The following is a 12,227-nucleotide window of genomic DNA, read 5'->3' as shown; positions in this document are numbered from 1 at the left end:
CGAAAGTCTTGAGTTTCATTTTCCCTACTCTTGTTTCCTTTTGCAGATATCTATGAGGGTTTCAAATTTATTTCGCCTATAGCAGGGAGGCAGTGGCTTGAAAATTTGGCGTGGAAAATTGGCCCGCGGGCGGCCAAAATTGATCCCTTGGCGTATGCCCAACGGTTTGATTGTTTAACTAGAACTTGACAAAAGTAGGTACAAAGACAGCATCGCGAAATTTGGAAAGTGGACGTCTGGTGCGTCAGTTAGACCTTCATTGGAGCAGGGTAAATCTCTCTAGGATTTTTTACTTCAACTCTCAATCTCACAACAAAGAAGCAGTCTGAAACTTAAAAACAAATCTTTAAAACTTTTAAAGATAAATAACTAACCTCTGTCATCATTTGTGGTCGATAGGTGAACACAAAGTTGCTCGGCAGATCTTCACGGGAACAAATTTTGTCTTCTTGGTGATATGCTTGTGAGACATCGTTTTGGCGTTGACATACACGACAGTGAATTAATTAGAAAAGTAGATATGATTTTCCTTTCCCTCTTATGACGTCATAAATATGGACTAAGCGTGCGCTAAACTTTGACCCCTGGATGTTCCCCGAGATCCATTGGGACCTCAGGGTAACTACGAGGTAAATCGCGTGCATCCTGATCCCGACGACCGGGTGCTTCTCGCTAGATCTGACGGTTTTCCCACAAATTTTGCACAAGGCTAATGCTAGTTCTCTAAAAGGAACAATACATGATTTTTAAAGACTTTTATCCTCTTTATCCTGATAAAAGTGCTCAGATTTCGACAGATTTGCCTGTTGAACTCGAGAGCTGAATCTAGATGTGAAAAGAGGAATGGTACTTGCTTGGTCTTTGAAGAAAATTGAGAAAAGCCAACATGCTCTAAAAGGAACAAATTCTAAGGTATGGGAAACCGGTAACAAGTGGAACGAAAGTTATGTAGGAAAGGAACTTTAAGTCAACGTGCCTTTGGTCGCAAGACGCACTGTCGAAACCTCATCCAGTACTCATAGCACTTACAATCATGAAACCCTATTTCAACCGTTTTGCCCTCCTCGCCGACAACCAGTATTCTCTTTGTTAGCTATCTGTAATTACATTTTTTCTATATCAATACCTGTTTGGTTGATACAATCTTAGAATTTTAATTCATTTAAGATAATGGCTGCCTCTGAGAATCAAAGGATTCAAATAAATATTAAAAAATTGCACCAAAGAAAGGTCCCAGCTCAGAAGCTCATTTCTCCAAAGTCCTGGTAATAAAATGGACCCATTCTGTTTTCATTCAAAATGGGGGTTTTTGAAGTTTTAATTTTATAAAACAAGACTACCAGCTCAAATTTTTAAATTTTGATTTTAAAACATGGGCTTATGAAGTTACTGGGACTTTTGAGAAAGGGCCCCTGGACCCACCCAAGAACACTGTAACTTTCCTCAAAATTGAAATAAACGCATTGGACAAGATCATTGGACACAGTGTTTAATGTATCAGTAATAAAGCTATTTAGCAACATATACAGATAAAAAGAAAGCTTACAACCACTATGATACAACAGTTTTTAAATTACAATATCATTAAAATACTGTACATTTCTCATTTCTAGCAAATGATCCTTACCTACTTAGAAGAAAAATAAACCTGCTTACCCTGCCTTGCACAAAAATATTTTGGAAATAACTGTAATGTTACAGCTTAAATAATCACCTCATCAATTTGAAGGAATTATTCTCTTTCATTTAACCATTTACACCTTATTCTCCATACTCTGTAAGGAGAAATTTGATGCTGGTCATCTTTAGGATTTATTGGATCAAGGGCCCCAGTCAAAAGAAGAAAACTTCTCTTGCACCTGTTATTATTTTCTAATGAGGTGATTGATTAAGTATACTGCACCTGTTCAAACTGAAGTAGAGTATACATATTCCATCTCTCTTAGTGTGGTCTATCATGCAAGTCAATAGAAATTTCCAAACTGAGTTGGTGCTGCATGCTCTTTCTATGCTTATTCCTCTAACGGTTTGCCAGATGTGAGTTCATTTTTTGCTGGTCTCTAATGACTTGTATGATAAGAAACACAGGGAAAGAAGTAGCCAATTATTGTTTAACTTTGAAGAGCAATTAAAAAATGGACTGACTGAATTTCTAGACAAAAGCAGCGAGCATTGTACATTAAAGCAATTTGAGACTTACTTCAACTCTTACAGTCACAATGCAAGATCAAAGAGCAAAGAATTTGCTGGGGAACCTCATTTTTCACTTAGCCTGATCAAATGGTTCCAGAAATGACAGGATCTTAAAAATAATTTAATCCTGGGAGGTACAAAATTGACAAAATTCTTAAGTTACACTTGACTTTTTGAAAGTCTTTCATGGCCTTTGAAGGTGCCCATTTCTGAGTTACCCCTTTGCTCGATTTCTGCTTTGTGTAAATATTTTGCTCCTAGCTTGGCTCTCCTAGTTCAACTTAATGAGCAAATTTACAATTTAATCTAATCATTAGCATGCAATGATAGTATATTAACAGTGATATTTACAAGAAAAAGTGTCAAAACTTAGCTACATAGCCACTACAGCTACTGTTGTCACTTAATTATGACAATTATACATGACCTGTGATCAGTTTCTGTTTGTTTCTGAAACGGAACATATAAAAATGATGAGGATTTTTTTTGTATCGCATAACTTTTTTTTTTCACAAGTTTTCTGGGTGTGAACTTCCAATGTCCCACTATGATATAATTCTGACCTAGAGCCTCAGAAATTTTTAAATTTTTCTTTACTAGAGATAGAAATCTAATCTTTTGAAATTTTCAAAGATAGATTGACAACCATTGGTTTGATAGAACTTTCACAAATCATATCCATGCTTAAAACACCCTCGAAAGGCAAATAGATTCCATGAGAATTTCTCTAATTTTTAACATTAACTTTTCATAATACAATTCATAACTATATCTCCAAAAAGGCCACAGTATGTGGAAAAAATCTCATTTGCAATTTACAATTAATGATTTTAACCTATTCAATACAAATAACAATACTCTATAAACACAAATGCGATATTATTTTCAGTCAACAACCTCTTGTCCTGATACAATTACACCCTTTTCTTCTGACGTCTGAAGAAATTCTGTACAATTGTGCTTGCCCTGTGACGAAGTTTCTTGTCCTTTTGAGCTAACTTCATACCCAATCGTTCCTTTTTCCGTATCTGTCTTATCAAAGTGTGGAAAACATCATCCACACAGTGCCTTAAGGCTGCAGATGTTTCAAAGAATGGACAGTCAAACTGAGCTGCTAATTCTTGGCCCTCTTCAGTAGTCACCTCTCTTTTGCTCTCTAAGTCCATTTTGTTTGCAACCAAGACCATTGGTATTACCTCTGCTCTTCGAACTCTTTCAATTTGCCTCTTTGCCTGGGCTGCTTCAAGAAAGCTTTGTCTGTCTGTTATGGAATACATTATGACAAATCCTTCACCACTACGCATATACTGCTCCCTCATGGCTGTGAACTCTTGCTGCAAGTTGAACAAAAACAATTTTGTATTCTACTGCTGGTACCAGTGTTAGGAAAAATTCATGATAATCAAATTACTGTGAACTCTAGCCTGTTCAGAATTAACAATTTGTTTTAGGTTTAATAACTGCTGCTATTCTATAAAAGCTGAGCTTCTGATGACTTCCTTATCTTGGGAATGAATTGACTTTTTCACTCTGAAGATCTCATTAGTAATCCCCTCACTGTTTGCCAACAATTCTTAGAGGGAACCTTCGCTCTTTTAACTAATGGTGCTCAAAATGTTCCAAATGTACCTCTCAATAGATCTGGCATAAAAAAAATTGCCTCTTAAAGAAATTCTGGGGCTCATTTTAGAGCTGCAACCTAATACTTTCTATGATAAATTTTGGTCTCCAATTTTGACTCAAAACTGTCTCATTTTTTCCACAATCAAAGAACGATAATGTTTTCTTTACACAACTAGTATTCATAGCGTGTTCCTTTTTTTTTTTCACCTATCTCAGCATTTGTTGTTTGTATCTACCTGTCCAGCTGTGTCTAAGATATCCAACAATCCAGACTCCCCATCAATGACAGCTTGACGCTGATATGCATCTTCTAAATGGTAACAATCAAAGCAAATGTATAAAAGTTAATAATTTTTTCAGCATTGTGCCCTCAAAATAATCTCTGTGGTTTGGGGATAAGGCTTAAGGCTGGTTTTCACTTAGTACGGAGTTCAAGTCAAAGTCACAATCATAAGTGCTGAGTGCTACAATCCAGAGAAAATCAGGCCAGTGGTATGGAAAAAAAATGATCTTGCTTTTGACTGCATCCCTTAAAATCCAGTAAAAAACTGGCTTACTTATGACTCAGATTTTCCATTTTTACTAAGTCAGAGGTGCTCTTACGACTCTAAGTACAACTAGGACTCCAACCCCGTTGGCGGTGAAAACCAGCCTTTAGTTCCTAGCAATGTTTACTCACCAATAGTAGGATCATGGTAATCCACATAACAGTGAGATACAAACTGCATGGTTAGAGCTGCCAAATGAAATAAATGAAGTGTAAATATCCATGTATTTCCATTTTTAAAAGAAGGGTACTAAATAAAATACAAAAAAATACTATTAGTAACAAGAGCAACTGGATAGATCTAAATGATTTGTCTGCTCTCCCCTAGATTAAAAATTAGGATCTGCCCCTTCACTCTGTGAAAATTGAATTATAAAAAAAAATAAATAAAAAAGAGGAAAATAGCATAGGAAATTAACTCCACCTGCTCATGTTTTCTTGGCTATGCCTACAGGAAAGAGAAAAAGTCTAGTGACTTTCTTTAAACCACTCTCATGTAATCTTCTTGTCCAAAGATTCATTTTATGGTTATTTCTTCATATATCTTGCTCTTTTTGTATCTCATTTAGTATTTGTAGTTTTCTGACCTTTAAATTTTTTTTCAGGCAGAAAATTTACAATGAGCACATGGACCTGGTATTTCTAGTTTTTTTCAACAATTGTTTTAAATTATCACTTTTCTCACTGATCATTTTGTACATGCTCTTTCTTTTCCCAGAAGTCCTAAAGGTCTTGCTATTTTTTTTTTGATAGTTGGTTGCACGGCCAACTAGTACAATTTCTGATAAATTACAACAGACAAGTCTTGAGAATGAACAAAATCGTTAACTTGGGCATATAGTCTTAATATATAACAACAAATTCTTGGGATTTGTGGTAGGAAATGGGTTAAGTTGACGTCTTTAGGGCTTAATTTCAAAAGTACAGAGAACAGCTTCATGTTTACTGTACAGTTAACCAAGTCCCTCTAAATCGGAACCCTGAACAAAATGCAGAACTTGTAAACGATATGATATAAAATGTTACTTTTCAAAAACAGTTACTTCATCTGATGTGATATATATTTACATTAAGAACTAGCACATCTTGTTTGTAAGGTAAAGAAAAATTATAATTTCATATCTCAGATATAAATATGCATCCTGAAAGCCGATTTCATCTACGGTTTGGACCAGTCTCAACAACGAAGTAAATAAAAATTTTGAGGAAGTTGGAGGCGCTAATTAGCTTTAATTGCTCCTACCCGAGTAAACATTCGTGGACAAGGTGCACTCTTAACTAAATTGAACATTGCATGCATTTTTCGCGCTTTATCGATTTAATCTCGCAGCTTTCATCAAAACAACTTGTATCAAAACAACTTCGATTGAAAAAGAGGAGCGCGTGTTTGATGAAAGCAAGTTGAAGTTTCAGAATCTTTGGCGGACTCTGCTTTAAAATTTCCCACTCACCAAGACCCTAAAATATGTATTTAAGAAAATTTCGTTATTCAAAAACACGCGATTCAGAAAAACAAAGTAATAAAAGAGAGTACTAGAGATACGGTTGTTTATCTTGGGATGTGAAGTTAATTACGTTATGGGTCACAAAACAACGGCGATGATATTGTTTCGCTGTCAAAATAACAACTCCGTTCAACACATCCGATGATGAGGCAGATTTTACTGAGCTGCATAAAATTTCCCCATGACAATAATTTCTTGACAAATATTTTGATTAAAAGTCTATTTAAACAGCGAATTTTTGTGAAATCAACTTGAAAACAATTTTAACATGCAGGTAATAACTTGTTTCGTTCCATTGATCACAGCCATGTATACATTTCACCAGAGCGAGTTGTTTGCACAAGCGGGAAAAATGTGATCAGATCAAACGAGTTGAGATTCCAAGCTCACTAAACAACATAACATGTATGCGAGATGGCAAAACAGGCAGCGTTTACCTGAGACAAACAGACGTTATAGCTTTGAGGTATTCCAAGTATTTTATAATTAACTAAGCTAAAAGGCGCGTAAGAGCAAACAGACAGCCTTTTCGCTTTCAATTTCCACTATTTCTGATTTTGTTCTTCCCTAATAATATTTCTTGCAGATAAATTTAGCTGGAGTTTCAGATCAATACTAAACTTCAATCCACTCGGCAAACTCATCTAGGATGCGATTTGTTTTTAACGATCAACACTGCTCCTTCTACAAGTGTTTGTTCGCGAATTCCTCCAGTGAACCGGTGTACAAACCCACCTGATTTCCCTACGCCGCCCTCTCCAAGAAGAACAATCTTGTACACGCGGAGTCCACCTAGAAAAGTAGCGCTAGGAGGATGCATTCTTTGTTTTTGACAATGAGGATGTATGTTGCACTGAAATTACCTTCCTGTTCTTTGAACACGGCAAATCGTACTGACTAACATGACACTAAATTATTGTTGCTGATCGAATCGTATAAATACGTACTGGGTCCTATTTATGGAATGTTCTCTGATTGGCTGACCTCCCGGAACTCGCAGATTGACAAACAACTCTCCACGAAAATGATTAGGAAGTGGTTTGTTTTCCACTTATTTGGCTGTAGGTTGGGTGATTATATTTGGATAGTAGCAGTCACGTTACTATCGTTACACCTACCAGATTAGCTATAAAGCTATCAAAGTCCATGTCTGTTTGGGGTTAATTTCAAGATGGATTTGTCAAAATTAAAATTTTCTTCTCTGAAACGTGCATAAAAAATCGTAGAATTATCTAAATCCATAATCACAGCTTGCAAAATAAATAGAAACTAAGACAAATTGTTATGAAAGCCTTTTAAAATTTCTCTTTAGGTTTTGTATCGGAGTTGAGTCGTGATCGATTGATACCTAAAATTAACTTTTATTTTCCTTGCCATATTCAGTAATCGTTGGCGGAGTAATGCATATTTTTTTTCCGGATAAGCCCAGACTAAGCTGGTTGTGTCGTTGTCCTCTTGCATCATAACAGCTCGCAGCTGAGACTGAAACCCTCAGTTGAAAGTACTATAAAAGGCACGGATGCTGGGTAATAACATTTTGTTTCTTTATTTCTTGTGATTATCCTCCTCCCGAAGTTTCGATATTTTGTCAGGTACGGTCACGCAGTCCTCACTCGATTGTAAAATGAGTGCCTAACTGCTTAGAAACCATAGCTAAGTACAGTCTCAATTTCTATTCATTTCCAAGTTCACGCCTGACTTAAGCTTACAGAAAACAACACAATGAACCATAATTTTACCCATCAAGCTTTTCATCATGTCCTTCCTTCTCAATAAGGCCAAGAGGCAAAGACAAGCAAATAAACAAAATCAAATAGATGTTTCTAGTCTGTCTGCTTCAAATTATTGGGGTCATCTACTTTGAAATAATGTTTGTCATTTTTTTGGTAACGGATAATTTGGGGAAAGGTTAAACGATTCCAATCCAAACAATACGTCGGCCGATACTTTGGTCAACCCGTTGGCCGTCAGCCGGCCGAATGTAGTGTCAGCCGATGTGTCACGACGTCCGACGTGTCGGTCAACATGTTGGTCGTCAACTTGTTTACTACACCTTGTCAGTTTTTGAGTTAAGAGAAAAACACAAATTCATTTCTCAACTAAATGCATTTCAACTTTACAAACTATTTTTGTGTCTAGTGAAGATGACAACAAAAAATTGTACCACAGCATGATGGCAACACAGAAAGACACCACTTTACCATGACTAAATTCATTGGTGAATTCCTCATTATCAAAAAGAGATGTTTTTTCATGGGGTTGAAAAAATTTTGTTTACAAAAAATGTGCCAACAAAATGTCAATGGGATTGAAATAAGCAAAGGATATGCAGTAAATCAGCAACATATTTGTAGTAGTAGAACTAAGAGTATTTTCCAAAATCATGAGATTTTTTATGCCAATTAGATATTTTAATGTGACAGATATCTTTTCACTTCTTACGGATATTTTCTGCATGTGCTCCAGAAAATATTTGAAGGATAATAAACACAGTACTCTCCATTTGTTGCAAAAATAGCTTGGAAAATTTGTCCATGGACTTACCGGTAATCTGTTTCTCTAGACTCACAGCCTTGGTTCCAAACAAATAATAAACTTGGACAAATATCCCAGAAAATGGTTGCATCAAAGGAAGCTAGTGTTCAAATATTTTTCTTTGTGGATCCTCTGACCTCTATCAGCAACGAAGACAGAATTTCTCCTAAGATATCAGTATCAAGCAGACAAATGATGGGAATAACAAAAAATGTCAATTAGGTGATTGTTAGTTGATCCAACAAAAAATTCTCCAAACTCACATCATAAGAATTACATAGCAGACAGATAGGAGATTTACTAATGAAATCTTGAGAGTAAAAGGTTTTAAGATTTTTCATTCAATTAACAGAGTGTAAAAGACACAAACTTATTGATGTAATTTATATATTTAGTGGGGTGTTCTTGTAACAAAAAAGGGAAAACTTGCTATTTCAGAAAACAGCCCTATAGTCAGTGCTAAAATAGAAATACAGTCTATTATCATTGCCCTACACATTTACATTAACGCTATAGTCGACTGATATTACATCCTCCTTCTTTTTTATGTAATGGCCTTTTTGGTGTAACCTTCCACTTCATTTTGTTGCTGCTGTGCTTTCAGTTTTAGCTCAGTAAATTTAATTTTCCAGTTATTCTGCATCTGTGGGTCTCGAACAAGTCCAAAGGATTGTTCAAAAATTCCAAGGCAGTTGGAAAATCGATGTACTGTGCCTCCAACTGAAATTTTGACGAGTCCATAAGCATCTATTTGGCCCCTTGCTCCAGTGACATTTGCATTAAAGAGTATTTTTTCTTTGCAAACAAGTTCTTGAAGTTTTGCACTGACTGCCATTGCTCCTTGGCACTCATCGAATACTTGTCTGTCAGATACTACAAGGACTGATCCTTTTGCATCTTCCCAAAAATGCTGTGGACCCCATTCCTGTGATGAGTTGTCACAAGGGGTATTGAAAGAGTTCAAGATTTTGTAGAACCAGGGTATAAAATACTCAGCTAACTGCTGTCCATTAATGCTGTTATCAAATGGTGGATTTGTACAGCTAGTAACACTGCTCAGAATTTCTGATTTAGACTCTAATGCTGTCAGATTTTCAGAATCATTTTCTTTCTCCTCTTCACTATCCTAAGGAGTAAAAAAAAAAAGACAAATTTGTGACAAACATGTTCAAGTTCTTTGAGATCAAGCACACATCTCAGGAATTCCTTCCATTTTGCAGTTCTAGGAATAGGTACAAGCTTTATCTTGCAACACTGGGTCCTACCTTAACATCTTACTGAATTTTAAGAGCATATCAAGAGACACACCATGAGAAGTCACATGAAGCCTTGACATCTCTACATCGTGCCTTGCTAGGGAACATCCAGGGCTTGACACTAACTTTTCAACTTACTAGCCAAGTAGCTAGTGACATCTTAGATGTTTTTAGATGTTATGACAATTTCAGTCTGTTTACTAGCCAAACTGGTTAGTGGAAATTGAAAACCAGCAGCCAAAACTGAATTTCTATTAGCCTGTGGCTAGTGGGCTACCGGCATTGGTGTTGAGCCCTGACATCACCTCTCCTCCATAGAGGGTTCAAACATTTTACAGTTATGAACCCTTTACAACCTAACATCAGTATGCATATTCTCCATACTGTTCTCTGTACATTTCCTAACATGCTGACAGGGAGAATCTGTTTAACAATCAGGAGCCCCCTTTTAGTTGGTGACAATTTCCTTTATTCTCATGACCTTGTGGTGTGATTCAGAGGTGCTATCATCTGGAGAAATTTTAGTCACTCCTAAGGGTCCAAGGGCTACGGATGAAGCTGGTGAAGGGGTTAGGAATCAAAGCACATGCAGGGCTCGAATTTAATTTTTGGAGCACTAACCCTTCGGGTTAGTAGACATCTTTTTTACTGACCAAATTATAAAGTTTGGTATCCAAGCTCACAAGTTACGATATCTCAAATATTCAACATTTTGATAGTAACGACTAGGACAAATTAAAGAGTAGCTGAAATTGCATGGTGACCTTAAAAACGTTGACAATTATGCACTTATTTTATTTCCCTCTCGTTTACCATGATTAGTCAAGAACAGTACATCTACAGCACATTCTCTAAAAGAGTTTAAGTTGATTTAACAAATTGAGTATTTTAAGTATTCCTCTGAGAGTCGCGTCTACGTGCTCTTTGTCCCAAAGTCTACCAATGTTTAAATATGTTAGAAATTTTACTAACCATGTCGAGTTAGTTGGACACATTTTTAGTAACCAAATGTTGAAAATTACTAACCATTGGTTAACAGGTAACCGTTAATTTCGAGCCCTGACATGTGAGTTCACACAGATCACCTCACTCAACTGAAACTTGCTTTCAAAAGAAATCCCAGAAACTCACCTCTCCACTGGAGCCCCAATACAATAATGCCCTTTTTATCAAGGTAGGCTTGTCAGATGCCAAATGTTCAATTATCCCTTTTTCTGCCAAGTACTGATAGATGTGTTCTCTCTTCACTTTCTTCCTTTTCAGCAACTGTGACGCAGTATGGCTGTAACTAAGTATGGCATTGACCGCCTCTGTAGGGAAGATTTGATCAACACAATTATGGGAGGTTTGTACTGTGCTGCTCAAGATCTGGTTAAATGTTATCCTGTTTCAAAAGGTAGCAAGATTTCCACACAGCCCCAAGCTTTATTCTGCATAAAGTTCTTGGAAAGGGAAAAAAATGGCCAAAACAACAGATTTCCTTAGGGATTACAGCTTTGTTTCAGAATAGTATGGGGTTATAAAGAAATCTTTCCCAACTGTGTATTTTCCTCATTACCAGCCAAACCGAAAAATAAAGGAAAACTTGACCTAGAAATAACTGTACCTATTTTCATAAGGTGCAGAGTATGAGTTGTAAATCTATTGTAGCATACAAAGCAATTAACACGGATGAGTTGTAAAACATAGAAACTTGACAAGAAGAGATTTTTTTTTAATGTTTCAAAACACTTGTCACAGTGAAGTAGTTCCTAGGGTTGACGTTTTGAGCATCTGACAAAGGGTTTCTGATCAAACCGCCAGCTCAAGAAACTCTTAATGGTGGTCAATATAGAGCATCTGACAAAGGGCTTCTTATCAAACCCCCAGCTCAAGAAACTCTTAATGGTGGTCAATATAGAGCATCTGACAAAGGGCTTCTGATCAAACCGCCAGCTCAAGAAACTCTTAATGATGGTCAATATAGAGCATCAACTCAGTTAATGAAACCAAATTATCTTGTAATACCCCACACTGACGAAGCACCAAAGTTTCTTTAGAAATACAATATTCCTAACTTTTTGTCCGACTGCGCTAAGTAGAGTACAAATAACGCATGAATCGAGTTCAAATGTTACGCGATATTGGACAATTGGTTATTTTTTATTGTACCTTATAAGGAAAGCAAGTAGAATAATGCAGTTGGATAATAAATAACTTAATGCACCCTATAAGAAATGCATGTAAAATAAAGCAGTTGGATGACAAATAACTTACCAGATGTTTCGGTGCGTAACTTACTGCTTAGTATTTTTTAATCGTTGTTTGTATTTCGCTCGCCCTACGGGCTCGTCAAAATACGGCACAGCTCGTCAAATAGTCAGCGATACTACACATCGAAACGTCCAATAAGATATGGATACAAAAGAGAATCTTTGTATAACCTCACCAGTTGTATTTTCTGGCGATACTGCTCGGTTCGTCACCGTATCCGTAAGATTTATCAAATCCCGTTGGGGAAGTTTGTTCAAGATGGATCTGCACCCTTCTAACTCTTTGTCTGACAACATGTGAAAAATTAGTTTCGTC

General features: G+C 36.5%; 2 protein-coding genes across 4 annotated transcripts; both read right to left on the bottom strand.

Moving 5' to 3' along the window:
- Nucleotides 1–1,473: 1,473 nt before the first annotated feature.
- LOC111334060 (GTP-binding protein Rit2) lies at nucleotides 1,474–7,806 on the bottom strand. Of its 3 annotated transcripts, XM_088758910.1 has the most exons (5): nucleotides 6,604–6,747; nucleotides 4,788–4,811; nucleotides 4,496–4,552; nucleotides 4,053–4,126; nucleotides 1,474–3,527 (listed from the first exon to the last, which is right to left on the bottom strand). In XM_088758910.1, exons 3-5 carry the CDS (start codon nucleotides 4,542–4,544, stop codon nucleotides 3,108–3,110), a joined length of 543 nt encoding a protein of 180 aa, XP_088615036.1. In that variant the 5' UTR covers nucleotides 4,545–4,552; nucleotides 4,788–4,811; nucleotides 6,604–6,747; the 3' UTR covers nucleotides 1,474–3,107. The 3 variants fall into 3 exon arrangements, with proteins under 3 accessions (XP_088615036.1, XP_088615037.1, XP_022795482.2); XM_088758911.1 differs by lacking the exons at nucleotides 4,788–4,811; nucleotides 6,604–6,747 and adding an exon at nucleotides 6,816–7,806; XM_022939747.2 differs by lacking the exon at nucleotides 4,788–4,811 and having other exon boundaries at nucleotides 6,604–6,798.
- Nucleotides 7,807–8,721: 915 nt separating this feature from the next.
- On the bottom strand, nucleotides 8,722–12,222 carry LOC111334059 (uncharacterized protein C3orf38 homolog). The gene is made up of 3 exons (XM_022939746.2): nucleotides 12,088–12,222; nucleotides 10,791–10,969; nucleotides 8,722–9,529 (listed from the first exon to the last, which is right to left on the bottom strand). The coding sequence occupies exons 1-3, from the start codon at nucleotides 12,206–12,208 to the stop codon at nucleotides 8,948–8,950; spliced, it is 882 nt and encodes a 293-aa protein (XP_022795481.2). The 5' UTR covers nucleotides 12,209–12,222; the 3' UTR covers nucleotides 8,722–8,947.
- Nucleotides 12,223–12,227: the final 5 nt, after the last annotated feature.

This window comes from Stylophora pistillata, chromosome 4 (assembly GCF_964205215.1).
Source record: "Stylophora pistillata chromosome 4, jaStyPist1.2, whole genome shotgun sequence".
NCBI lineage: Eukaryota > Metazoa > Cnidaria > Anthozoa > Scleractinia > Pocilloporidae > Stylophora > Stylophora pistillata.
The sequence above is the reverse complement of the archived record's forward strand: the minus strand, read 5'-3'. Positions and strand labels throughout refer to the sequence as shown.